The sequence below is a fragment of the Eumetopias jubatus genome, unplaced genomic scaffold, assembly GCF_037043125.1.
Source record: "Eumetopias jubatus isolate StellerSeaLion01/CBP00866 unplaced genomic scaffold, mEumJub1_p1.0 scaffold_12, whole genome shotgun sequence".
In the NCBI taxonomy this organism is placed as follows: Eukaryota; Metazoa; Chordata; class Mammalia; order Carnivora; family Otariidae; genus Eumetopias; species Eumetopias jubatus.
Genome location: NW_028274818.1, coordinates 107536910 through 107564678, shown reverse-complemented (window position 1 = coordinate 107564678; position 27769 = coordinate 107536910). Strand labels below are relative to the sequence as shown.

At 54.0% G+C, this 27769-nt stretch overlaps 1 protein-coding gene across 4 annotated transcripts in view; it reads left to right on the top strand.

Annotated features, from left to right (window-relative positions):
* The window catches only part of WIPI2 (WD repeat domain, phosphoinositide interacting 2), a 35858-nt gene extending 18863 nt beyond the window's left edge, over positions 1 to 16995 (top strand). For 3 of the 4 annotated variants that reach the window (XM_028088428.2, XM_028088431.2, XM_028088430.2), the window contains 10 exons: positions 3182 to 3351; positions 5039 to 5135; positions 5565 to 5662; positions 6118 to 6210; positions 9551 to 9621; positions 12246 to 12353; positions 13260 to 13424; positions 14427 to 14534; positions 15196 to 15326; positions 16342 to 16995. In XM_028088428.2, the coding sequence (XP_027944229.1) occupies positions 3182 to 3351; positions 5039 to 5135; positions 5565 to 5662; positions 6118 to 6210; positions 9551 to 9621; positions 12246 to 12353; positions 13260 to 13424; positions 14427 to 14534; positions 15196 to 15326; positions 16342 to 16454 (1154 nt within the window). In that variant the 3' untranslated portion in view covers positions 16455 to 16995. The remainder of the gene's footprint in view (positions 1 to 3181; positions 3352 to 5038; positions 5136 to 5564; positions 5663 to 6117; positions 6211 to 9550; positions 9622 to 12245; positions 12354 to 13259; positions 13425 to 14426; positions 14535 to 15195; positions 15327 to 16341) is intronic. The other variant, XM_028088429.2, reaches the window with a different exon arrangement.
* Positions 16996 to 27769: the final 10774 nt, after the last annotated feature.

Here is a 27769-nt window from a genome sequence, read left to right as displayed (position 1 = left end):
TGTAACTCATGCTAAACAAAGCTTAACTGATGCACGTCGTTCTCTGGGAGGCACATCGCAGCCTGCTCGCCCTTGGGAGCACCAGACGGCGCTGGGGCCGGAGGCCGGCTTAAACTGGGGGGTCAGCACGGAGCGGACCGTGCAAGGACAGCTGTTCACAGGGTGAGCTGGAAACAAGAAAGCAGAGTGTACCGCCCTGTCCGGCTTCATCTGGGAACGTGTGCATCCGGCACCTCAACATTTTTTTTGGCTGTTTTGTGAGTGTCCATGGAAGGACTGTAGAAGCACCACAAGTGCTAATTTTGGGGGGTTACAAATACACTTCAGCAACCAGGCAAATTTACAGATACAGAATCTGAATAATGAGGATCAACTGTATTTGGGAATAAGTTGTTTTCACCACTGATTTAACTTAGAGGGGCAGTGAACTTAAATAATATTTACTTATTTTATAAGAAATCAATGTCCCATAGGCCAACTTCTCTTCACTGTTTCCCAGTCCTACCACGGGTAAAGCTGAGGCTCCAGCTCTTGTTTCACCATTGAGGAAATGGGTACCGGGTCTTGAAACTAGCAAACAGCGGAGTCAGGACTGCAGTCTGGTTCCCACGAGGGGCCTGCCTCTCTTGGTCCCCGTCACACCCCCCGACGTGCTGAGGATTGTGGCACTGTGCTCAAGCTAGAACGAGCACACTTGGACATCACCACCCGAGAGCGCGGTACTCCTTCAACCACTGGCACAAACATCGTGGGTAGCACTAGCCCACTTTTTAGGTAGGACCTTAGTCAAGAGATTATTGTGTTTTGTTTAATGGTATTTTGAAACGTTTGGGAAATAACCCGGAATCTAATCCTAGGTCTATTTTCAATCATCCGACAAACTGATAACCAACTACTCTGGGGCCAAGGCGGTACCAGACCTGGGGGTACAGCCTGACCTGGCCAGGGACACCACCGGTTGCCCAGTGGTAGTGTGATAACTGCCAGAATGAGAAGCAGAGAACGTGATTAATTAAGAGCGTCCCAAACAGTCATTAAATCCTGTAGAGGGAGACTTGGGATGGGGATGGAGGAAGCACCCCCAGCCCCTGGGCCTACACGGCCAGCCTCCTCGCGCAGCCAAGTGTGGCGACCAGGAGCCCTCCCAGCAGCTTCTGGTCATAATGTGGTGTCCCCGCCAGTTTCCGGGGGCGCGCTAGTCAGAGAAAGCGAGTATTGGGCCCTGAAGGACATTCTCACTGCGCACGATCAACATTCTGGCTTCGGATCGGTCTCATCTGAGTTTGGTCACCCTGGCGATCAAGCGCTGCCATGTGCCGGACAGCATTGCGAAGGCTAGAGACCTGCTCATCAGTAAAGACAGAGCACGCATCCTGCCTGTGTGTGGCAGCAGGACCTCGCGTGATTCGGCCCTTCAGCTGAGAGTCAGGTCCTAGGAGGGATTGGCCGCTTTCTGAGATGCTGCCAGGCTGGGAGCTGCAGACACCTGCTCTGTTTGCATCAAGGTTAGCCTGCTGCTGAGGGAAGGAGACATTGTGTTTTGTGTAAAAGTGACTGTGAATCAGACCCTTGATTTCACTGCCTATTCCATTCTAAGTAACGGCAAAATCCTGTAGTTTTTCCCACAGGCACGTATTAGGTCACTTTGTACATACGTGACTCTGGCTGTCACCCAGTGTGCGAGCACCTCGTCATGCTGAGCACATCAGGCCATCACATCTATATGGAAATGACTGATACCAGGCATTTTCCTAGAAATAGTTTCTCTCTCTCTTTTTTTTAAAGATTTTATTTATTTTAGAGAGAGAGCAAGCAGGGGGAGGGGCAGAGGGAGAGGGAGAGTCTCAAGCCGACTCCTCACTGAGCGCGGAGCCCAGTGCGGGCCTTGATCCCAGGACCCTGAGATCATGACATGAGCCGAAACCAAGAGTCGGGCGCTCAACTGGCTGAGCCACACAGGCATCCCTAGAAATAGTTTTGTCTTAATAAAAGGTCCCTTGGAGCTTGTTCTTTCGTTTTCTCTAGTGTTTGGGTTTCTAACCTAACTTAAGCGTGTCTTTGTTACACCATTTAAATCCAGCAACAGAGCTATCGGAAAGGAATCCTTTCGAGTAACTTTGTATTTTGTCTTTTGTGTGAGTTTTCACATTAGGGCATCTGATTTACAGTGGAAACATTGCTGAGGCTTCAGATAGTCAGACCTTCCAGGTCCCCTGGGCTGGACCTGTCTGGTCATCTGTGTTCTGTGTGCCCCACTCCGGTCCCGAGAGATTGGGTACGACCTCAGGTCACTGTTGGATTGAGGAACAGGTGTGTGCTTGAAACACCTGGCGCAGCCGTACTTCCGATGGCACAGACAGGCCGCGTGCGGAAGTAACGTGGATTGTTGCCTCTGTGATTTTTCTACAATCCAGTCTGCTCTTTGCTTCTAGATCTGAACTTAACAGGTATTTACTGCTAAAACAAGGGCAGAAATAAAGACTGGGGACATGGGGCATTTACTGGAGATGGGGTGGGTGTGAGGTGATATCTGTGGAGGGTCTGTTGTATCTGGTATTTCAGTGCAAGATGCTGTGTGCACTCTTTTTTAACTCGTCATCCTATGAATAGGGGTGTCCCCACTTGAAGTGGGGAGCAGGGAGGTAATAGGTGTAGAGTGCTGGCTATGGGCCGGTATCTGCAACCCCTCTTAACAGTAACGGAGAGGAGCTGTGATCCCCATTTTACGTATGAGGAAGACAAGACGTGGAAAGATCGAGTCATGTAGAGATTACCTGGGGCCCGTGATTTGTCAGGAAAGGGCCAGGACCGCAGGTGCCAGCAGGGAAATGAGGCCTCATTCCTCATGGAGCTCGTGTTCCAGGGTGTGTATAAGGAGCCACCCAGTGAGCAGGATGATGTGAGAGAGGAACGGGGAGGGGGAGCAGGGAGACCCGGTGAGCAGTCTGTCCGCGGCTCATAAGCGGTGAGCGTAGCCCCAGTCTGTCTGCCCACAAGCTGACTTCCGCACTCTGCCGTGTTCTGGGACCGTCCCCACAGCCCAGTCCCATCACCAGCCAGCCACTGTGTCAGCCCGTGGTGCTCTGCTGGACGTGTGTGTTTACTGAGAAATGCATTTGTGTGTGTGAGCGCATTGCACCTGTTGGCCTGAATACATACATATGTTTTTTCTTGCTTTCAGCTGATACTGAAGATGTGTGCATTGTAGAAAGATTGTTTTCAAGCAGCTTAGTGGCCATCGTTAGCCTCAAAGCTCCTAGGAAGCTCAAAGTTTGCCACTTTAAGAAAGGAACCGAGATCTGCAACTACAGCTACTCGAATACCATCCTGGCTGTGAAGCTGAACAGGCAGGTGAGTGACACTCGACCCCGACTGCCAGGTGCTCTGTCCGTGTCTCACTGTTCAGACACTGTCCGTGTCTGACAGCCCTTGGCCGTCACTGCCATTGCAGTTTCCTGCAGTGGTCTAGGAAAGCTGACAGTCCCGGTCCCGCAGCCCTTGGCCCCGGCACCGCTCACCTCACACCACCTCCTCGACTCAACTCTGTTTTCTCAGCAGTTTGCTCAAAGCACGCCGTCCCTTGCTCTTGCCAGGCTGTTTTCCTCATCCATCGAGACACGAGCTGTAGCATTTCTCTGAATGCCATATGCTCATCCATAGAGCTGTGTCATGGTTTGTTCACCTTCTCTCGCTTTTATAGGTGTTACTTTGAAAAAGTCTGCTAGCATCATTTTCCCGTTTTCTTCTTAATTTCTCTTTTAAACTTTACTTTTAAGGTGACTTACTCTTTTTTTTTTTTTTTTTTATCTTCCCCAAACTCACAAGAATGTCTGGCACTTGGGGGCGCCTGGGTGGCTCTGTCGGTTAAGCCGCTGCCTTCGGCTCGGGTCATGATCCCAGGATCCTGGGATCAAGCCCCACGTCAGGCTCCCTGCTCGGCGGAGAGCCTGCCTCTCCCCCTCCCTCTGCCTGCTCCTCTGCCTACTTGTGCTCTCTTTCTATCTCTCTGTTAAATAAATAAATAAAATCTTTAAAAAAAAAAAAAAAAAGAATGTCTGCCACAGAGTATGGACTTGGTGGCTAGCACTTGAGTTTATTTCATGAGAGCACCTCATGGCTTTTGCTTCCCCACAAAATGTAACACCGCCCCGAAGATCCTTTAGCTTTTCTGTGACAAGCGCATGTTCCACGCAGGGAAAGCTAGTGAGGTTGGTGGATGTGAGACGCACGTCACCACGGTGGGGGTGGGGGTGGGGGTGGGGGGCCCGCAGTGTGCCGGCTGAGTAGATGGTTGCGGTGGAGGCCTGCTGGGGTTGCTCTGTGAACTGAAGGACATGGTTACAGTGGGAAATTACAAGGCATAACATGTCGAACATTTCTTTAAACGTAAAACATACACGTGTACATTCACGCACCAACTAACGTGGCGCTGCATGCCTGCCAAGGTGTCTTTCTTGCATGAACCATCCCCTTGGTGCATCGGCTACAAGTACATTCCTCTTTAAAGTGGAGTGTGAACTTAGACACCTGCAGATAATGCGAGCACAGCATGAGTTTTGAGACTTTAGAAACCCCTAGGCTTTTATCTCCGTCTTGCCATGCTTCATTCAACATGGGTTTTTGAAAGCAACTGACCTTTACCAGATGTGTCCAAGGCACTTGCTCTGATTTTCATGAGGGGAGGGTGAACAAAAACAAACTGAAAACCCAAACCGTACCTTCCTTAGCTATAGTTTACCAGTTTCTGCAGTCGCGCACTCGATCGCGTGGTTGGAGGGCCTGGTGCAGTTGGGCAGAAGTGGTTGTGGGAGCAGACGCAGCTGGTGTGGACACTCCTGGGTTGGTAGCTGAGGCACACGGCGCTGCAGGAAAGCGGCCTGGTCACAGCCAGGGTCCACTGGGCCGCGCGTGTCCAGTCTGCCTGGTATTCTGGAAGGAGCCAGGGGCGTCTTCCGCCAGGAGTCGATTAAGTAAAGGTGGGAGCAAGGATCGTATTGGCTCTTGATGTTTGGTTTTCTGTTTCTTGTCTCTTTCCTAGCGGCTAATAGTATGCCTGGAGGAGTCTCTCTATATACACAACATTCGGGACATGAAAGTCCTGCACACGATCAGGGAGACCCCTCCCAACCCTGCAGGTAAGCTCACTGTGGGAAGAACGTTCACTTTTCTGATTCTACCTTTTAAAGATAAGCTATTTTCTCCTTGTAGGTTCCACCGGGATAGATGGCTTTTGAAAGTATTGATCTTAAACCAGGCAAGCTACCTTCCTTCTGCTGCTGGTCTAGTGATCACATAAATCATTGGTTTCGTCAGCTTCCAATTCTGAGGCTGCTGATCAGTTCCCACCATGGCCTTCAGCCTGTTTTTATAACCCTCCTGTCCCCTGAGGAGGTGGTTTGGGGTTGTGGCACTTGAAACAGACCAGCCCAGCAGCTCCCAAGGCTGTGTCTGAGCCCCTTTGCTTTCTCCAGTCTCTGTTGGGCAGATGCTAACTTGCGTGTAGCAACGAAACGGGAACCCCTCTGGACCCAACTCTCCGTGTTTGCCTCCTTGTGTTACCGCAGGCTTGTGTGCACTGTCCATACACAATGACAATGGTTACTTGGCGTACCCAGGCAGTGCCACCATCGGAGAGGTGCAGGTCTTCGACACCATGAACTTGGTGAGACTCCTTCTGTACCGGGGTCCCTCTTGCCAGTGTCCCCGCTCTCTGCAACAAGCACGTGGCGCCATTGGTGTCCGCCTTTTCCTTGGCTCGGCAAGGCGGGTTTCACTGCCACCTTCTTAATGGCAGAGCAGGTCTGGGCGACCTCTGCAGATTTCTGCCCGTGCTACCACGGCGCAGAGCTCCCGGCAGTGTGGCTGTTTGGAGGAATGGAGGGAGCTCTAAAGACTTCATGGATCCAGTGCTTGGATTTCTGGAAGGTTTCGAGCAGCATTTCCTCGGGCCCCTCCCCCAGTAATTCCGGTGCATGCGGTTCTCGTATTGACTGGGATGGGGTTTTAGTCACAGCCACTTGGCACTTCAGCCTGAGGACCAGTGGCGGTGTGGGGTGCGGTCTTGCCGCGTGGCGGCCACGTCACATTGGTTTTGCCTTCCGTGGTTTTGCCTTCCAGAGAGCTGCGAACATGATCCCAGCTCACGACAGTCCTTTGGCAGCGCTGGCGTTTGACTCCAGTGGAACCAAGCTCGCCACTGCCTCGGAGAAGGTGCGTCTGCTGTGGCCCGGTAGGAAACTGGCTCGGGGGTTCGGCGCGCTTCCACTCACACAGCCAGGGCACCACACGAGTTTCTGTGCCGACCGGCTCCCAGAGAGGCACACGTAGCTCCCCGCTTGGAGCGCGCTCTCTGCCGCCGGAGCACCCATGTTCGGGGTGGGCGTGCAGAATCGTGCAGAGGAGGTGTGCGTGTGTAAGCAGCACCCCCGGCCGGTGTGCTTCTCGGGGACGCACTAGCGTGTGCCGTGCCACAGACGTACTTCCGGCCAGGGCAGGTGTGAACACATTTCCGTGTGTTTCCTTTTCTTCTTTTTCTGTTACTTAACAAAATTGTGATCATACCATACGTGTAATTTACTGTTTCCTTTCACTCTGCATAATGTTAGATTTCTCGAAGTTAAAAAACACTTCTAATGGCTGTACAGTATTCAGTCGTGGTTTACTTGAACGTTTATATTGTTCCTAACATTTAGATTGCAATAATATAATAACATTTGGAATATAGATAATTCTTACATATAAATCTTTTTTTTCCTGCATCTTTATTCACTTGAGAGATTCCAGTGAGTGGGTGCCTCGGCTCAGTTGGTTGAGCATCTGACTCTTGGTTTCGGCTCAAGTCATGATCTCGGTGCTGAGATCGAGCTCCACGTTGGGCTCCGTACTGGGCGAAGAGCCTGCTTAAGATTCTCTCTCTTCTTCTACCCCTCCCCCCCACAAAAGAAAGAGAGAGAGAGAGTCCAATGGGCAGACTTCCTGGGTTAAAAGGATGTGGTCTTTTTAAAGTTCTCTCCACGTGGGGCAGAGTGACTTTGGCCCTCCCTCCAGCTTCCATGACAGCAAAGGGTCCTCGCTCTCTTCCGGGCATGGCTGCTACATCTTGTTCCTTGGCTGCTACATCTTGTTCCTTGGCTGCTCCTCTCATCTCGATAATCCCCGCTCTCTGGCCTTGCTCTTGACGATCTCATTTGTTCTGGCTTGTTCCTCTCCTCCAGACACCAGTACTGGCTTTTCAGTTGCCTAGTTTTGTTTTGATGCTCTCTCGCTAAAAAAACACCTACAGTAGCCTCCCTCCTGTTGCCTCTCCCCTTGGCCCACTCAACCAAATAAGATCTGAGAAAAGTCAGCTCACTCCAGCTTTCCTGCGTGGGTCTCCGTGCTTGCCTGTCATCCGAGTTTCTGTAAGGAGAGTGCTGCCGTCTGTGATCACTTAGTCCTCGGGAATACAGATCCTTTACATTCATGATCCCATTCCTTCCCGTCAGCAAGGTAAACACTGTCTCATTTCATATCAGGGGCTTAGAGATGTTAAATAATTTGCTCAGTCACCAAGTTGGGCAGCGACAGAGGCTTGGACTCTAAGCCTGACTTTGCTTTTAAATACCACTGGCTGATGACACTTCTGGATTGTCCATTTCTACCGAAGTGGCCGTGAGATTCTGTTACGCCTTGGTTCATAGTCTCAGCTCCATAGCTTTCATTAGGTCCTGGAAGCTCCCTAAAGCACTTTGTGGAATCTCAAGGCCATTAGGAATAGAACGATTTGGGGCGCCTGGGGGGCTCGGTCGTTGGGCGTCTGCCTTCGGCTCAGGTCATGGTCCCGGGGTCCTGGGATCGAGCCCCGAATCGGGCTCCCTGCTCCGCGGGAAGCCTGCTTCTCCCTCTCCCACTCCCCCTGCTTGTGTTCCCTCTCTCGCTGTGTCTCTCTCTGTCAAATAAATGAAATCTTAAAAAAAAAAGGAGCGGAACGATTTTTTCCCCCTGGGCTAGGAAGAGCAATCTTTTGATTTGTTTTTAACCCCCCAATGGCCTCCCCCATCCTGCTGGGTGCTGGGGCCGTGCCTAGGTGTATGCTTAGTCCTGCTTTCAGGGAGCGCAACCAGGCTGGGACCAGCAGCCCTTGGTAACTAGTATTATGCAGTAGATAAGCCAGTAAAAAAAAAAATCTCTAAATCAGAAAGTTGAGACTACAAAGGATCAAATCTTCACTGTGGTTATTTTGGTATGTGATTGTGCTGTTTTTATCCTTTTAATTCTCAAGAATTACAAACTCACTTGGTATCCTTTTATCCAGAGAGAATCATTGTCTTTAAAAAACATTTTATGTTAGGGGCGCCTGGGTGGCTCAGTCGTTAAGCGTCTGCCTTCGGCTCAGGTCATGATCCCGGGGTCCTGGGATCGAGCCCCGCATCGGGCTCCCTGCTCCGTGGGAAGCCTGCTTCTCCCTCTCCCACTCCCCCTGCTTGTGTTCCTGCTCTCGCTGTGCCTCTGTCAAATAAATAAATAAAATATGAAAAAAAACCAAACATTTTATTTTAAAGATTTATTTTAGAGAGCAAAAGAGAGAGAGAGTGTGTGCCCGCACGCAGGTGAGGGGCGGGGCAGGGGGGTGGTCCTCCTGCTGAGCATGGGGCCTGACTCCGGGCTCCATCCCACGACCCTGAGATCATGGCCTGAGCCGAAATCAAGAGTTGAACACTTAACGACTTAGCCACCCTAGCGCCCCTTTTAAATAACATTTTAAAGAAAGTTCCTGGTGTTCTATAATTCGGTTGTTTATAGTTTATTATTAACAGTTTTTATACTAAACAGTTTGAACCTTCCAAAATGTGTCAGGTTACACGTTCCTGCCTCGCGAATTTGAAATACTGCCTGTTTTCAGCTTTTCCATTTTGTTCTAGGAGTCTCTTTCTTGTTGTGCTGTTTTATTACTGTAGCTTGCTAGTATTCTTTTAACATTTCGTTGTTGAAAGTCCCATTTGCGTTCACTTTCTGGGCCCTTCTCTCTTACTCCCCCAGATGTCCAAGTCCTGTCTCTCTGGCCACAAAGGCCCTGTTAACTCTGGGGGAGGCAGGACTGGGGGGTGCGCCAGGGACTCTGGCATCTCCAGAGTGCCTCACCTCCGGCCGGGAAGGGCAGCAGCTCGTCTGCTTGCTCACAGACTCCTCTGCCCGGTCCTGGAAGCGCCCCCTGCTCAGTAACTCAGCCTGAAGTACAAGGAACGATGTCGGGGGTGCTGCAGACCTCTCAGACCTCAGCTGAGTTAGGTGGTGCCTCCCGACGTGCAGTTGGTGTGTGTGAGGTGAAACGTCACGGGACTCAGGAATAACTAGAGCTGTTGGACATGTGACGTCAAGGCTGTTGGTGTTTGGGAGAAGCAGTGAGTCCTGGTGGTGGCTGAATCTAAAGGAAAGAGGAAATGTGCAGTCGGGGGTGGCAGCGGGAACATGTGTTTCCCCCTTGTGTTTCCTTCAGAGTCTAAGGAGAAGGAGACACGGGCTGGGTTTCCTCGGCTACAGTCTTCTTTCTTTCTTTTTCCACCTGTCACAGGGGACCGTGATTAGGGTATTCTCCATTCCAGAGGGACAAAAACTCTTTGAGTTCCGGAGAGGAGTTAAGAGGTAAGATATGTAAGTCTTTGGAATTGATCTGGAGCTAACATTTGGACTTCAGTTCTGTTTTCTCTGGGTCAACAAGTGGAGACTTAGAGCGGCCCTGGGAACCCTATTTAAATGCATAAGCGCTTTGAACCCAGCTGGGTGGTGAGGGGAGGCTTTGGAGTCCTCCTGAGGGGTAGAGGAACGTTTTTATAAAGCGAACTGGTTTTCCTTTGTCTGTGATCCCACCTGAACAGAGGGCAATGGCCGGGCAGCCCGGGAATCAGGAAGAAGTGGCCTGTGGGGCTGCGTGGCTTCCTCCACCTGGTCTGAGGTGGCAGGCCAGTGACTTCCTGACCTGGCCAGCATGCTCCTGCCCTGCTTCTCTGCCCTGAAAGCCTGCCCCCGGCTCCCCTCCACCCCGTCACCTCTTACTTCCCTGTCCGTCTGCACACCTCCCTTCCTTGACGCCAGCTCCGGAGAAAGGACCGTCCATCCTGCTTAGGCCTGGATCCTCTGCCGCAGGACTGGCGCCAGGGATCTGGTCTCCATTCCAGGGGGGCAGCTGAGAGTACCCACCTCAGGGCGGGAGCTGGGCCAGGAGGTGTTCCAGAACCGCCCCCTCCTCTGGGGACCTCGCGCCGTGTCACCGCTCCCTCGCGTCTGCAGGGTCCTTCCCACAGACAGCACACGCGTGCTTTAGCGTCCCAGCTCCTGTACCCCAGCCCCTCCCCATCACTGCCTCCCGTGTTTCTTTCTTTTTTTCCCTTGGTTTTCCTTACACCGCACCATTCTAGATCTGTCGTCTTTTGTTGTTCCTGCTCCGTTTCCTCTTCCCGTACCTCACTTCTGCCCCAGAGCCTCGCTCATGCCACCCTGTGCAGTCCCCCAGGCCCCTGCGCTGTGGCGTCGGGGTGCTGCTGACTCCTCGCCCATATGTGTAGCCCAGGCTGCTTTCCGAGCGACCAGCCGGAACGTGCCCATCGTCGCTCGCGTGCCTTACTGGTAAACACTGCCACTGTCATCGACTGGGTCCCTGAGTCAGAAGGGCTCGACACTGGCCCCTTTCTCCCTTCCAGTTAGGTAGCAGGGGTGCCGGCGCCCCGGGTCAGTCCCACCGCCCCCATCCCCCCGACGCCCCCGCCCGGTTTGGATCGCCACCGTGACCTGTCGTGTGCCTTGGTCTCTGCTGTTGGCCCCTCCGGTCCGTTCTTCAGACTGTTGTCCCCGTTGCTCTTCGAGGGTGTCCGCGCAATCGGCACACGCCGTGTGGAGCCTTCAGGGCCCGCCTCACGCCGGTAGGGCTGACTCCAGACCCCCGAGCCGGGCCTCCCACGCTCTGCTTTTTCAGCTCTGTCTTCCCCGTCGCTCCTAACTCCTGCCACACCAAACAGTGGTTCCGCCAAGGAGTGACCTGTCTGCATGGGGTCTCCTGTGCTGCTGCCGACACCCGTGCCCGGGCCGACTCCTGAGCCCTTGACGTCTGTGTCAAGTGTCTGTGCCTCGGGAAGGCCCCCCGACCCTCTCGTGGAAACCCCACTTGCCCCCGTGCTCCTCCAGCTCGGCCCCTTTACTTCCGGCATGCCTTCGCGTGCAGCACCTTTACCGTCTGCACCCACCCCTCACTGTGAGCGCCGTCAAAGCAGGAAGCCTCCCTGATTTACCACCAGCGCTTTGTACAAGCCCTCAGGGCAAAACGTGCCTTGTCCTTGTAGGGCTGTGAGGGAACGCACATTTATTGGAGGCTTTGGGATTTTTACAGTGACTTTTAAGATCAACTGTAGAATCTTACTTAGCATGTTCAAAATTTTGCTTTATTCTTAAATGTTATCAAGATTGTCAGTTTCCTTGCACATCAAGAATTGCTGTAATTTAATTAGTGGATTTTCTTTTACTAACCTTAGTGCTGTAAATCCAGCCTAATTCAGCTAAAAATGGTGTAATGAAGCTCTCATTCCCTTTGTTTTTTGGAATTTCAAAGAAAACTGGCTAAGAAAATATTAAAGAATTGCTCTTAACTTGGTATTACCTTTAAAACATTTCCCTTTCTGGGACACCTGGGTGGCTCAGTCGTTAAGCGTCTGCCTTCAGCTCAGGTCATGATCCCAGGGTCCTGGGATCAAGTCCCACGTCGGGCTCCTTGCTGAGCAAAGAGCCTGCTTCTCCCCCTGCCTGCCTCTGTCTCTCTCTCTCTCTCTCATAAATAAATTTAAAAAAAATCTTAAAAAAACAAACATTCCCTTTCTTTAGAAAAATTTTTGGAAAGCTGTCTGGAGGGGCGCCTGGGTGGCTCAGTTAGTTGAGCGTCTGCCTTCAGCTCGGGTTGTGATCTCGGGGTCCTGGGATCGTGCCCTGTGTTGGGCTCCCTGCTCAGCGGGGAGCCTGCTTCTCCCTCTCCCTCTCCCTCTCCCTCTGCCCTTCCCCCCCTTCTCGTGCTCTCACTCTTAAATTAAAATCTTTAAAAAAAGAAAGAGAGAAAGAAAAGATGTCTGGAGAGGAATAAGAAAGATACCAGTAGACCCAAGTCTGCCTATTCTGGGAACTTTTCTTCTCTGACTTTTTAAAGTCCCTGGAGAAAGGTTGCTAATCACCGGCACCAGGGTTTGTGGGCAACCGCGTAACTCCAGCCCCCTTCCGCTTGCCGCCAGGTGTGTGAGCATCTGCTCCTTGGCCTTCAGCATGGACAGCATGTTCCTCTCCGCATCCAGCAACACTGAGACTGTGCACATCTTCAAACTCGAGACTGTGAAAGAAAAGTGAGTTGCAAAGACACAGTTGTTTCAAAAAACACAAAGCCCTTCTCCACTGACTGGATGGGAACACCACACAGACACTATCCTGCCTTTAGTCATTTTTGCCAATAAAGACCCTGGAGCTGGCTGTAGAGTAAGGTGTCACCAGACCCGGGCTCAGCAGGGAAATGGCCTTCCCTGAAAGATGAAGCCAGGAGGGTGAAGATGGACGTCCTGGGGTCCGTGCACCTGTCCACCTCTTAGCAGCGCCTTGACCCACAGAAGCACTTAAGGGTAGACGCCCCCTTGGGGTGGGTGCTGGCTCCAAGCTGCCCATAGGCGGGTTCCGTTTTTAGAGCAGTTGATTGAAATTACATGTTACTGTGAGGGATGTGCATGGTGAAGGGCTGGTTCTTTTCTTAAATTTTAGCAAGACCCACTGGGATGAATATTGTTTGTACGCTGCCTTATTCAGAGGAACATTTAAGATGACTTAAAATATATGCAAGATGGACAATAGCAAAAATGGGCTCTGGGAAAATAATTTGAGATTTTGCTTATGAGGTTTTTGGAGACTTCGTATTAAAAAAGATCTGGGACGGGGGCCGGTCACGAATTCGGCTCTGTACGTCCTCACATTTGCTGCAAAGTGGGGCAGGGGGGGCCCTGATCATCTGCCACAGTCTAATGTGGCCGCTTGGGAGAGCACGGCTATCCTGGGCTCTGAAACCTGATGGGCCTCCTCTGACCCTTCCCGGAAGACACACAGGTAGTGCTCCCAGGCTCCCGAGATGTTGTCGTTCTCTGCACCCCTTTTTCCTGAGGTACGGGGAAGTCCTCTTCAAGTTTCAGGGCTGATACTAGCTCCTGAAGTGAGACCTGATCGTTCTGGTGAAGAGTCCACCATCTGATGATGGTTCCTCCTTCTAGACCTCAGGAGGAGCCCACCACCTGGACCGGGTACTTCGGGAAGGTACTCATGGCTTCCACCAGCTACTTGCCCTCCCAAGTAACAGAAATGTTCAACCAGGGCAGAGCCTTTGCCACAGTCCGCCTGCCTTTCTGCGGCCACAAGAACATCTGCTCGCTGGCCACGTGAGTACGGATGGGGTTGCCTCCCATTTGCTGGTGTCCGTCCAGTCGGGAGCCTGTCGCAAACCCCTGGAGACAGTGGCACGGGGGCCCGGCTAGGTTTCTCCTGGTCCGGAAACAACCCACAAATCTGGGCCTTTGACTTGGTCAAAGTGGATGTGGAGGGCACTCCCAAGGGCCTCTTCACCGTTACTAGCCTCGAATGATTCGTCTGCTGTGTTCTGATCCAAAGTCTTCCTCTGTTGGGATGTTTGTAACGATAATGAAAAAACACCATTAAGTCAAAACTGTAGGAGGTTGCCAGTATTTAACCCTTTGGGGCCTACGGAACTGGCTGGTTAACGTAGTCGGAGGCTGTCCGTGCCGCTCCGGAGTAGCCTCACAACACATGTGGCGCCTCGTGAGCCTCATTGGATTGTCCGAAGTGCAGCCATGCAGGAAAATACGGTCTTGAAAATCCTGTGATTCCCTGAATTTTTTTTTTTTTTTTTAAGATTTTATTTATTTATTTGACAGAGAGACGGCGAGAGAGGGAACCCAAGCAGGGGGAGTGGGAGAGGGAGAAGCAGGCTTCCCGCCGAGCGGGGAGCCCGATGCGGGGCTCGATCCCAGGACCCCGGGATCATGACCTGAGCCAAAGGCAGACGCTTAACGACTGAGCCACCCAGGCGCCCCGATTCCACGAATCTTATAAATGTTATTTTACATCCTTTTTGTGCAGCTGATAACTCAGGTGAAAAAGCTTATGAAAATACCCCCCCCCCCAGTAATTAGAGAAGCCTTGAAACTGATTTTACTCACACCAGGTACCCCTCAGCCTCGACGCTGCAGCTCGGGCAGCACAGCGGGCGCAGTCCTTCTCCTGACCCGTAGACAGTGTGTCGAGTGCCGGGAACCAGCTCACGTTCACGTGGGGTGGGGGTGCCCCAGGCAAGGCTGCTGGTGTAATCAGACGTGGTCTGCAGGCTGCGGTCCTAGAACGTGGCTCCTTTTTATGCCCGCTAGAATTCAGAAGATTCCCCGGCTCCTGGTGGGGGCTTCCGACGGGTACTTGTACATGTACAACCTGGACCCGCAGGAGGGCGGCGAGTGCACCCTGATGAAACAGCACAAGTAAGTGGGCCTCTCCCCGGCCGGGGGCGCAAAGGGACGCATCCCGGTGCGGCTGGCCTGTGCTGGGAGGCCTCGCTTCGCCCACGCCCCCGCCCTCCCGCGCCTCTGCCGGCGTCCCGTTCACTGTCTGGGCGGAGATTGGGCAGGTGGCTGGCACGGGACGAGGGGGACTGAGGCGGGGACCGAGCATGTTGCAAGAAGGGGACGATGCTCTGGTGTCATCCCCAGGGCGGCGCGCGTCCCCGGAGCACCTGCCGTCTGGGGGTGACATGTAGCTCTTCTCTCTGAAAGGAAGGTGGTGGTATTTGTTCATTGGCAAGTAGTGCAGTTTGCTTTTGCTTTTGCTTGTTTAGAACTATCCAAAATTCTCTAAAAACGGTACTATAATACTGTAACGGGGGTGAAAGGGGGGTGTTTTCTTTATAGTGAATTGTGTTTATGATCCTCAATCTTAAACATGGGAGATCATCTCCGTGGGTGTAACTTCTTCCCAAGTACAAATCTTGGTGAAGCTCCGAGGGAACGGGCTCGCGGGGTGAGCCAACCGCACAGCACGGGGAGCACACACGTGTCCACCTTTAGCAGCCTCTGGCCTTTGCTGCAGCACATCTGCCCAGGACCCCCAACGGCCTCAGTGTCTCCGTGTCTCTGCTTCTTCCAGGTTGGATGGCAGCATGGAGACGACCAATGAAATCTTAGACTCAGCCTCTCACGACTGCCCGTTAGTGACCCAGGCCTACGGCACAGCCGTCGCCACAGGTACTCACGTGCCTTCATCTCCGACCAGACTTGGTAAGGCTGTGACGCGAGCCTGGAAGGCACATGACGCCAGGCCCCCCCGCTGCAGTCCCAGCTTGGCGCTTCGCCCCCGAGCAGCGCAGCCCACCTGCCACTTTCCCCCAGACAGGGGACAGGTGGGCTCAGAGGCAAGCTCTTGTCAGCTGGGGATGTCAAGGCTGAATTCATTTTCTTCATTTTTGAAGGAAAAATAGTCATGATGGCTCAGGCTGCTTCGGGCACACATGAATTGTCCCTGGCTAGCAGCCTCTCGGCTACAATATTACCCTAAATTCTGACATTGCCAAGCAGGTGTCCTTGGTCCTGTGTCATCATTCAGTAAGCACGCGGGGGACCCCCCCCTCAGCTCTCGGGCCCTGGGAGGAGGGCATTAAAGGCCTGCTTTCGGGGCCCCTCCTCCTGCGGGAGCTGGGCAGCCATCCCCCCTCCCCCCAACAACCAGCTTGACCTCAGGTAGGCGATCCTGTAGATTTGCTCACACAGCAGACTGCGTGCTCACCGTGACTCAGAGGTGAAGCGTCCTTTCCGTCAGGTGTAGCACTGTCTGGTGTCAGGCATCCGGCATCACCAGTTTGAGAACTATCGCCGTCCTCCCTGTTCACTGAGGAAAATCTGTGGCCTGTCAGGAAGCCCCTATTTACTGAGCAATGTCTTTTTGACATTGATGAATTTTGGAAAATGACTTCGTCTTGAGCTGCCCAAGGCTGCAAAAAGCTTGTAGTCAGAGACGGATCACGGTTCAGTCTTAGTGTGCACTGCAGCCTGTAGCTGCCGGGCCTTGCCTCCCAGCCTCCCTGCCTTCCAGCCTGCCTCCCAGCCTCCCTGCCTCCCTCTCAGCCTCCCAGCCTCCCTGCCTCCCAGCCTCCCTCTCAGCCTCCCAGCCTCCCTGCCTCCCAGCCTCCCTCTCGGCCTCCCTGCCTCCCAGCCTCCCTCTCAGCCTCCCTGCCTCCCAGCCTCCCTCTCGACCTCCCTGCCTCTCAGCCCCTGAGCATGGCCGTGCTCTTTGTAGCCTACACAGACGAGCTGGGAGCAGTGGGCGGCACATGTCTGGAAGAGGAGGCCAGCGCTCTGCGGCTGGAGGAGGACAGTGAGCATCCTCCTATGATTCTTCGGACTGACTGAACTTGACCTGTGAACTCTGACCCCTGAAGCAGAGAACACTGGCTTGATGGAGGACTTTGTGTTATGCTGCTATGAACTTTGACCCGAGCTGGAGAGAGGATGGCAGAGACTTAAAAAAAAAAAAAAAATTGTAGTTGTAGTCTCATCATTTTCACTTCAGTGGCTTTTAATCCTGCTTAGGAATCTTAGCTTTTTGTTTGTTTTCTCTTTTTGCCAAAATTAACTGTTTGGTGAAGCCCTTGAAACCTTGCTTTGCATGCATTAACGTGCCAAGCCAGCATAGGAGAACTAGAAGCCACTTTATGACAACGTCAGTTGTTGGGTTTTTAAAACCTGTATATAATGAGCGTACACGAGGAGGTGGCTCCGTGCAGAGCGGTTCTGGGTGTCAAGGTGGGTTCTACTTGGGCGGGTCCAAGAGCCCCCTCTGGGCTTGCCAGGCTTGGGGGCATCAGCCATGGGGAGAACTCTCTCCCCAGAGCCCCCCGTGGGCCCTTTTTCCCCCATTTTATTTTGTTAATTAAATTCTTTCCAAATTGGATCATTCTGGGATTTCTTGCTTGCTGGACTTTTATCTTATTTCTGGTCTTATTTTCCATGTGGGTATTGGAGGAGAGGGGTTCTTTCTGGTATTAAAAATCTTCCTTTCAGACAGCACGTGAACTTGAAAGAACACCTCGGAAGGCCAGAGCGAAGGAAAGTAGTCTCAGTTGTGTAATTAAATTACCTGGTCTTTAATTTTCCTGTTGAATAACTGGGGGGGGGGGTGCTTGTTCCCAGGGAATTTTGTAGCTATTCCCTGTACCCATGGAGCACAAAATTACAGTGTGGGGGGCACCCAAACTGCCCTCTGACCTTGAGCCCCGCCGTCTGTCAGGGGCTCTTCCCACCTGCGTCAGAAATACTAGAGATAGAAACTCCGGGGGGTGTGGGCGGGAGGCTGGCTCTGAGCACCTGCTTTACAGGGTGATATGTGCCTTTTCTATTTTAATCTTACAGAATTGTTCAGCAAAGTGACGGGAGATTGTGGTCACAGGTCCTAATGTTAGCCCAGCTCCCCTTTTCATTTTTACAGAGTTACGCAACCGCAGATACCTCAAACTCTGCATTCCAAACCAAGACATCTAGCAGTCCGAGTTTTGAGGCAATTCAAGTGGCATTAAGAGTGTAAAAGATCATTATAGAATCCTTGGAACGGTGACGGTTAAAGACAGAAGTAGAAAATACATACATGTATACTGGATCCGCCCTCCCTTTTCCCTTTGTCGGGCTTCTGAGCAGACGAGGGCCGAGCGTCCGCTCCGGGTTGTGTTGGTCGTGACGGTCACGTGGCCTGGAGAAGGGGAAGAGGGCGGTCGTTGGTGGCACGGACGGCCCACCCTACATGCCCGACCCAGAGGTGGAGGCCTCGGTGCAGAGGGCACGCAGAGTTAAGTCCTGACTGCGGCGGAAATCTCCAGAAGCGCTGGTTATGGCAGCCACCTGAGGTGCTGTGCTAGTCGGAGATGAAGGCGGGATACGCTCTACTTTGCCCAGCGGCTGGCACGCCGGCCTGCACTCTCATGAGCTGTGAGCCTCTGTCCCGGGTGTGACACGGCACGCCGGCTGAGCCCCGAGCCGGGGAGGACTCGCGGGGCCCACCCGGGACACAGCCTGCCTGTGTCAGGCCTGCAAGGCCCCCTCTCGGTCCCCTCTGGAGCAAGGCATTGGACTCCAGGTCTTCAGTGGCGCATTTGGCTGGGGTGAGTGTTCATGGGAAAATCAGTGGCAAAGGCGCGCATGGAGGGTGGCGGGCCCTGCGCTAGGGCCTCCTGATTACCGAAGAGAGAACTGCCTTTTCCGTGTGTTAAATATTGCCCATTGGGGCGTCTGCTTGTTGGCTTCCGCACTCGTGGCAATGCAGGGAGTCAGATCTGCGTTGTGTGTCTCCTGGCAGAGGTCGTGTCTTCGTCTGATCTGGGAGCCTGGGGACGCCCTTCCCTGTCAGCCACCAGTTCCTCCACGGTAGGACGGGCCATTAGAACAGGTGGCCTGAGCGGCTTGCGACCGTCGCCCCTGCCTGCTCCAGGGCCCCGGCAGGGCTGACCGGGTGCTTCTCTGAGCCAGGGCGTCAGGAGGCCTGAGACGCGTGCGGGGCCTCGGGAAAGGAGAGAACCCGAAGAAGTTGCCGAGATGCTCGTTAGCAGAGCCCTTGCTGCCGCCCTGCAAGCTCAGACGAAAAGGCACTGCAACGAACCCGACATGGCACTAATTTGCTCAACTCCAAACCATACACCAATGTTAACTTTCGTCATAATGTTCCAAGCTCCCGAAGCAATCACGGGATAGGAAACAAAACCCAGACACTTCCTTCATAGACCCGTGTGGATTGGGACCAAACCGAGTTTTCTAAAGCCGTGGAAGCCACGGTTGGATTGAAGCTGGAGTCGGAAACACCTGTGTGCTTCCCCCGATTCTAGCACCTTCCTGGCAGCGTGGCCTGGGTGGGCTTCCCCAGGGGCCCAGGTCTCCTGTGCTGGACTGCAGGACGATCCCTGCCTGGCGGGTGGCGCCCGTAAACCCTGAAACAGAAATGGGTCTTAAGGAATGGAACCGATGGTGGCTCTTCAGTTCCTTCTGAATACTAAGCTGGTCGGAAAGGTAAATAAGAGCAATGGAAGTATAGGGCACATTGAGGTCACATGGCTCCCCTTCGTCCCCGCCTTTCCCGCTCTGCCTGCGTGGGTGTCGGGCAGGGGGCTGGGGAGACGCACAGCCAGAGCGCTGCCGGTCTACGGTCCCCCAGGGCAGAGCCCCCTCTGCCAGCGTGGGACACCGGCTCCCCTGGAGCGGCCGGCCCGCGCCCCCGCCCACCAAGGACGGAGTTCCCAGGCTTTGCCTACTCACGGATCCGTTCGGGGAGCAGACGGGAAGATGGGGGCTCTTACAGGAAAGACTAGGTGTGCTCGGGTCACAGCCTCACAAAGGGAGACGGGGCGGTCCGTGGCGGGAACAGTGTCCCTGGCCCGACACTGCTGTCCTCGGCCAAGTGTCCTCGGCCACACGGAGCTGTGGGCGGCCCCCGCTGGGTCGGTCTGTGTCCTCCCCCTCCCCCGCCCTAAATGCCCTGAGGCCGGCGTCTTTGGCATGCAGGGAATGACGGGAACTCTCATTTAAAATGTCTTTTGTGACACTAGCTAGCACAGCTGAAAATCCAAATACGTTATTTACAAGTGTACTTACTTAATTCTTAAGATGGACAGGTCGAGAACTTGTGGTTTGGGTCCTGCAGTGTCAGAGACGTCAAAAGAAAATGCATTCGAGCCACTGGTATTCTGTTTGGGAGGAGTGCTTTGTATAGAATCCCCTTTTGTGAACAACCTATTTCTTACTGAAAATATAGAACAATAGCTCATTGCCAAGCAGAGCTCACTGATGGATATTCTAGTCCCCACCCAGGTCCTAACCCTTGGCCGGTATTGTACCTTTTCCTTTTGTGGATTTTGTGAAGCACAAAAAACTGGGTTTTGAGGCATGGCCAGCCCCTCTTTTCTTCCCTGGAGGAACGACCGGGAAAGTCTTTAATTTGGAAAAAAAACTCAATCTTTTTAAAGCTCAGAATTTAAAGGGATTGTTTTGATACACCCTCTCCATATGGTTCTGTTCTTTACTGAGCTGTCAGTTACATTCCTTCGTACATTTCCTTTTCAGGTGAACCTGTTGCATGTGCTGCCGGTGTATGTGGGCTGGGGGGTGAGGCGGGAGTGTGTGTACGTGTGTGCACGTGCGCACATGCACTGTGAGTGAATGTGCTTCCTGGTCACGTCCCAGACCCAAGCGGACTGGAAAGCCCATTGCTGTTCGCATTTTACACCTGCATTAAGAAATTAAAACCTGTGGTGTCCTTTTCTCCCCCCGCCATTGCTTCATTCCCTACTCCCAGGCTGTACATCTCTTCTGTACCATATTTAAATGCACTGTAATTCTATCTAGAATATTATGGCAAAGTAGCACAATCCTGAAGTCCGACTGAAATCTTATAAAGGTTTTCATCCAGAATTGATTTTTGTCCTTTGTGAACCAGATGACACGCTTCTTCCCACTGGTATTGTTGGCCTCAGCTGAGAGGTTTTCCTCAGGACACTGCATCTCACGGGATGGGTAGGGTTCAGCGGGTGAGGGCTGTCCGCGGGGGGGGCTCTGCGGGCCGAGGCGCGGGCCTGCGGTGGTGGGGAGGCCGCGGGAGGAGCTCTGCGCACGTTCCCGCCTGGGCTCAGCCGTGGCTTCAAGTGCCGCTCCTGTTAGAAGCCCGTCCTTCGGAGCGCTGCACTGCTGGGTCACACGGCTCCCTCTGGGTGGGAGGACTTGTTCCCTTTACATCAAAGGCTCAGACACATCTGGGTAGCATTCTGCTTCTGAAAGGCCCGCAGTGCCCCCAGCAGGTGAGTCTCCGCAGCCGCTGGGATCGCCCCCCTGCTGGGGTCTCGCTCGGGCCCGCCCTGTTCCAGGACACACACGCAGCTGTTAATCTTTCAGGGAAGCACACAGGGCTCCTTAAGTCTTTCCAGGTGCTCATGTGGGTTCCCGTTTTTTATAGAGGGCATTTGTGATTTTGTTTTTCCTGCTGTATTTTTCTTCCAGGGGGTTAACGTAAAGAAGTACTTGAGTTCCTTTAGAGCAACCAGGCATTTTTTTCCCCAGGAGCCGTGAGGCGGGGTGGCCGGGACTCAGCAGTGGGGCTTTCTGCCGCCCTTTGTGTCTCTGGAGGGGGCCCCTTAACCTCCCTCACTTGACCTTCCCTGAGCTAGCTGGAGTCTGCCAGACCCAGGACACGAGCGGGTTCGGACAAGTCCCCGGGGGCGGTCATGCCGAGCCGGGGGTCTGCGCGGTGCCGCATGCTGAGCCATGTCCGTGAGGGGCCTGTCCTGCAGGGCACAAGGCACCTGAAGCAAGTAAATGGAGAGCATTCTAAAGTCCGACCCCCTTTCAAAATGATGCCCTGGGGACGCCTGGTTCAAACCCCAGCGACAGCCCTAAAACAAGCCTTTAAGTAAAATCAGTGAAACCCTTACAGGTTTCTCCCTGCCGCCCTTGCAGTAGCTGTGGTCATGGGGAGTAATGATGTTTAAATTGAGCGCTTGCTTCCATTACAGGTCGTCCCAGCTACCGCGGGTCCCTGACTCCCCCGGGGCTAGGCTTACTCCGCGAGCGGTCTCCCAGAGAGGAAGTGCCAGGCACGCTGGCGTGGCCCCCAGTGAGGTTCTTCAGGGGGAGCAGGGCTTTGGGAGGTCACGGGAGCGGATCACACGGGGCTCTGTCACGGCAGGGTCGTGAGAGACGGGAACAGGTCACCATTAACTTGCTGGTCTGGAACTTACATGTAGCTTCCCTGTTGTGTTTTGAGGGTTTGGACCTTCCAGCTTACTCTGGCGGGGTGGAGTCCACGGTTGCTGAGCTCTTTCCTAAATAAAAATTGCAAACCTATTTAAAAATCGAAACCTCTTGTTCCGGTTTACAATTACGCTCCAGTGACCGACTCATCTTTGGAATCCCTCAAGGTAAGGTTTTCCTAATGGGGTGGATGACTGTCCTACATCAGCCCGAGATGCCATCCTCATGCTGTCGGTCCTTTCTCTCCTCCTTCCAGTGAGGGTGGGCCAGACAGTCTCCCACCCGCTGCATAGTGGCCACCGGACCGGGGCTGCGACTCCACGAGGACCGGAGCCCTGGGCTGTCTAACTCTCTCTTAGCTGCTAGGTTGTGCAGGCATTTGTGAGGTGCAGGCCTAGAGGCCCCATTCCCCAGGCCCAGGATGCAGGAGGCCTGCTGGCCGGTGCTGCCTCCTGCCCGGGGAGTGGGGGTGCGGTGGTCCCTGGCAGGGGCAGGTGGGCGGGGGTCCCCCTGCATGAAGCACATCCCAGCCGATCTGCGTCCAAACATAAAACATTGGTAACAGTTTTCTGATGATCAACGCGGAGGCTCAGTGTGGACAAATCTGAAAAAAATCGGGATGATGAAGAGGACAAAGGTCACCTACACCCCTGCCCTGAGCTAACACAGGGTTAACATTTTGGTGTGTCTCCTTCCAACTTCTCTAACAGGTCATTTTATAAGTTGATTTCTTGAAATCAGTATGCAGCTCCGCAGCGACCTCAACGTTCTCCCTCAAGGATCGACGGAGGCCTTCTCTTCCCAGTTCCGAGACTGGAATCTGCTCCGGGACAAAGGATTCGAGGAGGGGGGCACAGAGGCCACCTAGAACGGGTGGCTACTGAGGGAAGGGCGCGCGAGGCATTCAGAAGGTGTAAGATCATAGAAGGTTTGAACCCAAGACTCCAGCACCATGGCCAGAATGTATGGAGGAGCAATAGAAACGTAGTCTCACACGGCTCGGGAGGCTCCGGGTCCCAGACCGAGGTGCCCGCGTCTGGTTCACAGAGCACGTCTCGCTGTGTCCTCACAAGGTGGGAGGCCAGGGCGGGGCGGGGGGAGGGGAAGAGCTGCGGGTCGCCCTTTTAGAAGAACGCCAACCCCACATGTCAGGGCCTCACCCCAGAGTTAGGATCTGACATAGGGATTTGGGGCACAGACATTCGGCCCACAGCGGGGAGTGACTCGCATGTGCGCAGGTGTGCATTTGTGTGTGTTTGGCGTTGGGAAGGTCGCCTCCAATGTCCCAGCCACCAGGACTCTCTTCCAGGTTCTCGTGGGCAGTCGGACGTGGGGCCAGGCAGGCGACCTCCGCCATCACCTCGTCGGTGGCCCCAAAGGCAGGCGGGTCCTCAACCTGTCAGGCTTGTTTGAAGGGGCACATGTGCTGGGTCTTCCCTCTGATCCCACCTCGGGCCCGGCGGGATGTTTCTGCTCCCTGAGCACCCCGGCCGCGTGCCCAAGGCCCCCTCCTCGGGGGGCTCTATCGCAGCCTGCAAGTTCCTCGAATACAGAGCATCTCGCTTGTGATCCACGAATACGCAACAGATCGTGAATGGATGGGAGGAATGCAAAGGCTTTCTGTTGGGTTTTGCAGACAGTCGCACTATCCCCGAGGATATATTTAGAACAGGACATGTACATACAATTTTCTCTTGGGTTTTCAGGAAATTTCCGTATGTCCCTGTGGCCAGGGCGTTCTCCATGCACCTCCTCCTGGGGATGGACGTGTAGGCCGTCTCCCATTCGGGGCTGTTACAAACAGTGTCCCTGCCAAGATCCTTGTATACACGTCTCCTGGGTCTTTCCTGCGGGGGTCTGGGTTCTTTCTTACCTGGCAGTGGGTTGCCGGGGGCACGAGGTATACGGATGTTCAGCTTCAGGGGACAGCGCCACCCTCGTGCAAGATGGTTATGGGGTAACAAACATCCTGCTGCACAGCCAGTCACCCACAGCTCTGCTCGAAACCCTTCATTGTCGGTCGCCACTCTGCAATCCGGCTGGACCCCGCTGCTCTCCAGCAGGCCCCCTGGCTCACGTGGCTGGAATCCTCGAGGTGCCCGGGCCGCTCCCTCACCACGTGGCTGCCTGGGCCTCCTGTCTGCATGGCGGCTTGCTGGCGGTCCAGCTTCCAAAGAGCAAAAGCGGAAGCTGCCAGGTTTCTTTAAAACAAACAAAACCCGGTACGCTGTCGCTTTGACTTCATTCTCCTGGCCGAAACAGGTCAGAGGGTCAGGGTCGGCGCGAGAGAGGGAAGCCAACTCTCCTGTTGATGCGCGGCCACAGGGGCGCGGGCACCCCGCAGGAGGGGAGGGGTGACGGCCTTCATACTTGGAGACCACCCCAAGATTGGACCAGTTTTCGCTTCCCCCGGCGCAGCCCGTGAGGACTCAGGTCTGTCCGTGTCTCCCCCAGTCCCATGGGACGCTGAATGTCTTGTTCGCATGTGTGTCTCTACAACCGAGAGGAGCATGCCCAGCACCCCACGTCCAAAGGGCCACCCCACGTCCACGGCAGGAGAGCTGGATTAAGGGTCCCGTGGGCCGTGGAGTGGCAGCCCGCCCCACGCTCCCAGCCTGGCGGCTCCGCTGGTTAAGAACCCAGAGCTCTATGCTTCGCGTGGGGGCTGCCTTCTGGGGGCTTCTATTTGCATAAGCCGGGGGAGAGCTTGGCTGCCAGAGAGCTCTGAGCAAAGGTTCACAATAGCAACACACATGCTCTGAAGAGCTTAAAATAAAACCTGGTAAAGAAACAGGCCAGTGAAGAGAAGATGTGATTACCCAGCTGTCACTTAAAACTCATGTTCAGCCCTCAACTCCTCTGCTGCGTTTGCCTGACTGTGTTTCAACCGATCATGGAATGGATAGAGCTTTCACTTCTGAAAGGAGACGCCGGAGAGCCCACGGGGGAGGCAGGCAGGCACCGTGGTTTCTGCTCCATAAATGGAAAGCCTGCCATGGAAGTCTGTGTGGGCTGGTAGGGAAACGTGGAGGGTTCTAGCAACAGGAGTGAACTTGGTGGACGCAGAACCACCCCCACTCCGGCTAGAAACGCAAATGCCTAACGGGGCTCAAAAGAAAGAAGGGGAAATTCTCGGGTTGAGAAACTCTAAAGGCAGACCACTGAGATCAGGCTCACGGCCCAGGTGCCCAGGGTGGGGCCCCAGATCCAGAACGCAGCTTGGGGCCGGACCCTGATTCTATCTGAGATGGCAGCAGGGACAGAGATGGCTCCAAACACAAGTCACTGCCCCGTGAAAAGGGATAGGACAGCCCCGGCCACCGGCCCTGAAGAAGATCCAGGACGCGTGCCGTGTGCCCGGGACAGGGGCGGCGCAGGGAAGGATTAGGGAGCAGGGACAGAGTTTCTGTCTGGAATGATGAAAAAGGTTCTGGAGTTAGTGGTGAAGGTTACACGACATCGTGCGTGTACCGAACGCCACTGAACTCTACGCTTAAAAATGGCTAAAATAGAAATTTTATAGTATGTATATTTTACCACAATTAAAAGCAAAATAAAGGGGCGCCTGGGTGGCTCAGTCGTTAAGCGTCTGCCTTCTGCTCAGGTCATGTCGAGCCCCGCGTCGGGCTCCCTGCTCGGCGGGAAGCCTGCTTCTCCCTCTCCCGCTCCCCCTGCTTGTGTTCCCTCTCTCGCTGTGTCTCTCTATCAAATAAATAGATAAAATCTTTAAAAATAAATAAAATAAAATAAAAGCAAAATAAAAAATACTAGAAAGGAGGAGGTGCATTCTCATTGTCTGCAAATAATATGATCGTCTCCCTGGAAAGCCCAAGAAAACCCAGGAGAATGTGTCCGGATCAAAAGAGAATGCTCAGTTGGGTGTCTGGTTATGAAAGCCACACAAATCAAGTCTTCTGCACCAGTAATAATGAGAAAAACACAGCGGGGAGGGAGGGGCAACAGGAGATCATGCCCAGGGTAGCGGAGATCTGCAACGCGAATGATGCGCTTAATGAAATGACGAGTCTAATGAGGAGCTACCCAAGTAACACTTGTGGAATGAATGAACCCATTTTCCCAGAGGGATGAAAAAGAAACAAGAGGAAAAGAAGAGATGTATCCTGTTTGGGGCGGGGGGAGGGGGGGGGAAACAGTGATGAGCAAAGGCATTGATAAGCCTGTTGATTAATATAAAAACATAGGGACTCTTAACAAAAAAAAATAGTAATAATGGCTTGTGAGGGAATTAAAATGATATTCATATACCTACTGATAAAACTCTGCACATCAGTAAAGACAGATGACCATCTTAGTGACCTCAGGACAAGGGTCTGTAGGTGTTCCTTATACTGATCTTCCGACCATTTTGTAAGATGGACATTTTGTCAAAATAAAGAGTGGGGATATTTACGAAGCATTTGGGGAAATTTGAGCACAGACGGTCCGTGCCACGCTGTTAAGGAAACACTGTTCACTTCTCTTCAGTGTGATAACGGTATTGTGGTGATGGTTTGCAAAAGTGCCCTCTTTTTAGACGTATAACCTGAAATATTTTCGGAGTCTGTGATGGCAAAGAAGGGGGAGAGCTTCCAGCCTTGCTCCTGCAGCAGACTGAGACGCACACACAGGTGCAAATAAGCAGGTCTGGGCTCGGGGGCGTGCAGCAGGCCTCCTCGGTGCTGGGGGCCTCCTGCCAGTGCATCTGGGGGGGAGAACCCAGCTCTCCTGGCCTCCCCTTGCCTCGCAGGGCCCGCTCCTCCCACGTGGGCACAGCGGAACGCCTCCTGCCCAGCGCTGAATGCTTTCCTTCTTCCCTCAAGGGCTGTCGGGGCCAAGGGTCTGGAAATCGTACCAAGCACCCGCAGCAGGCTGCTTACCTGCCTCATCATGTCCAACCTGGCCTATTCCATCCGCCTGCAGAGCTGAGCCACTGCCCCAGTCGCCCCGGTGGGTGGTGGCAAAGCCAGGGCCGGGCCCCCGACCCCCGTGCTCCTGGGCCGCGCCCCCGAGCGGGCTCTGCGGGCAGAGGCCGTTCTCAAACGCACAGCACATGTTCATTTTCTTCCTCCGAGGCAGAGCTCAAGAACCTCTCCTTGAGGTCAGGGACCTCTTGGAGAGTCTGTAAGAGCCACTTGCCAAGCAGCCTCACGCTCGCCCAGCTGGGAGGCCTGCACTCTGAGAGCCTATGATTCCATCAAGCGTCAAGTGTCTGGAGGAAGATTAGCCTCTTAACCACTCCAGGGGGTGATGCCAAATGGTGAGCAGGCCCTGCGAGGCAAGGGGAGGCCAGGAGAGCTGGGTTCTCCCCCCAGATGCACTGGCAGGAGGCCCCCGGGACCGAGGAGGCCTGCTGCACGCCCCGAGCCCAGACCTGCATTTTCTGGGTCCTTATCATGGGAGCCGCCCAGGAGAGGCAGTGGGGGATGCCACCCAGGCGCCCGGGACGGGGGGGGGGGGGGCGGGCTGGCCACCCCGCCCCTGAGGCCCCCGCACCGCCAGCCCCTTCCCTGAGTCCCTCCAGGACCCGTCACCTAGGGAAGCTGCCTCCAGCTAGGCCTCCCGGGCCTGAGACGCCCATCCCTTCCCCGCCTTCCGCCAGGAGGCCCTCTGGAAGTGAGATTTCTCACCACCTCTAAAATCTCAGAAGATATTACTTCCGCTCCACCATTTCTGCCTGCAAGTATCTGGAAAGCGTGTGAGGGACGCCAAGGGCCCCGGGCTCACCCAGAGTCCTCACAGGCCCAAGGCCGCCGGGAGGAGAGTGGGCTGGCGCCCAAGAAGCCCCCACTGGTGGGCGAGCCCGCAAACAAGCTGCGTGAAACCCCCCAAGGGCATCTCTCTCTCTCTCTCTTTTTTTTTTTTTATCTGAGAGAGCAAGTGAGAGAACAAGCATGAGCTGGGGCAGAGAGAGAGGGAGGGAGGGCGCTCGGCCCACGACCCAGCAG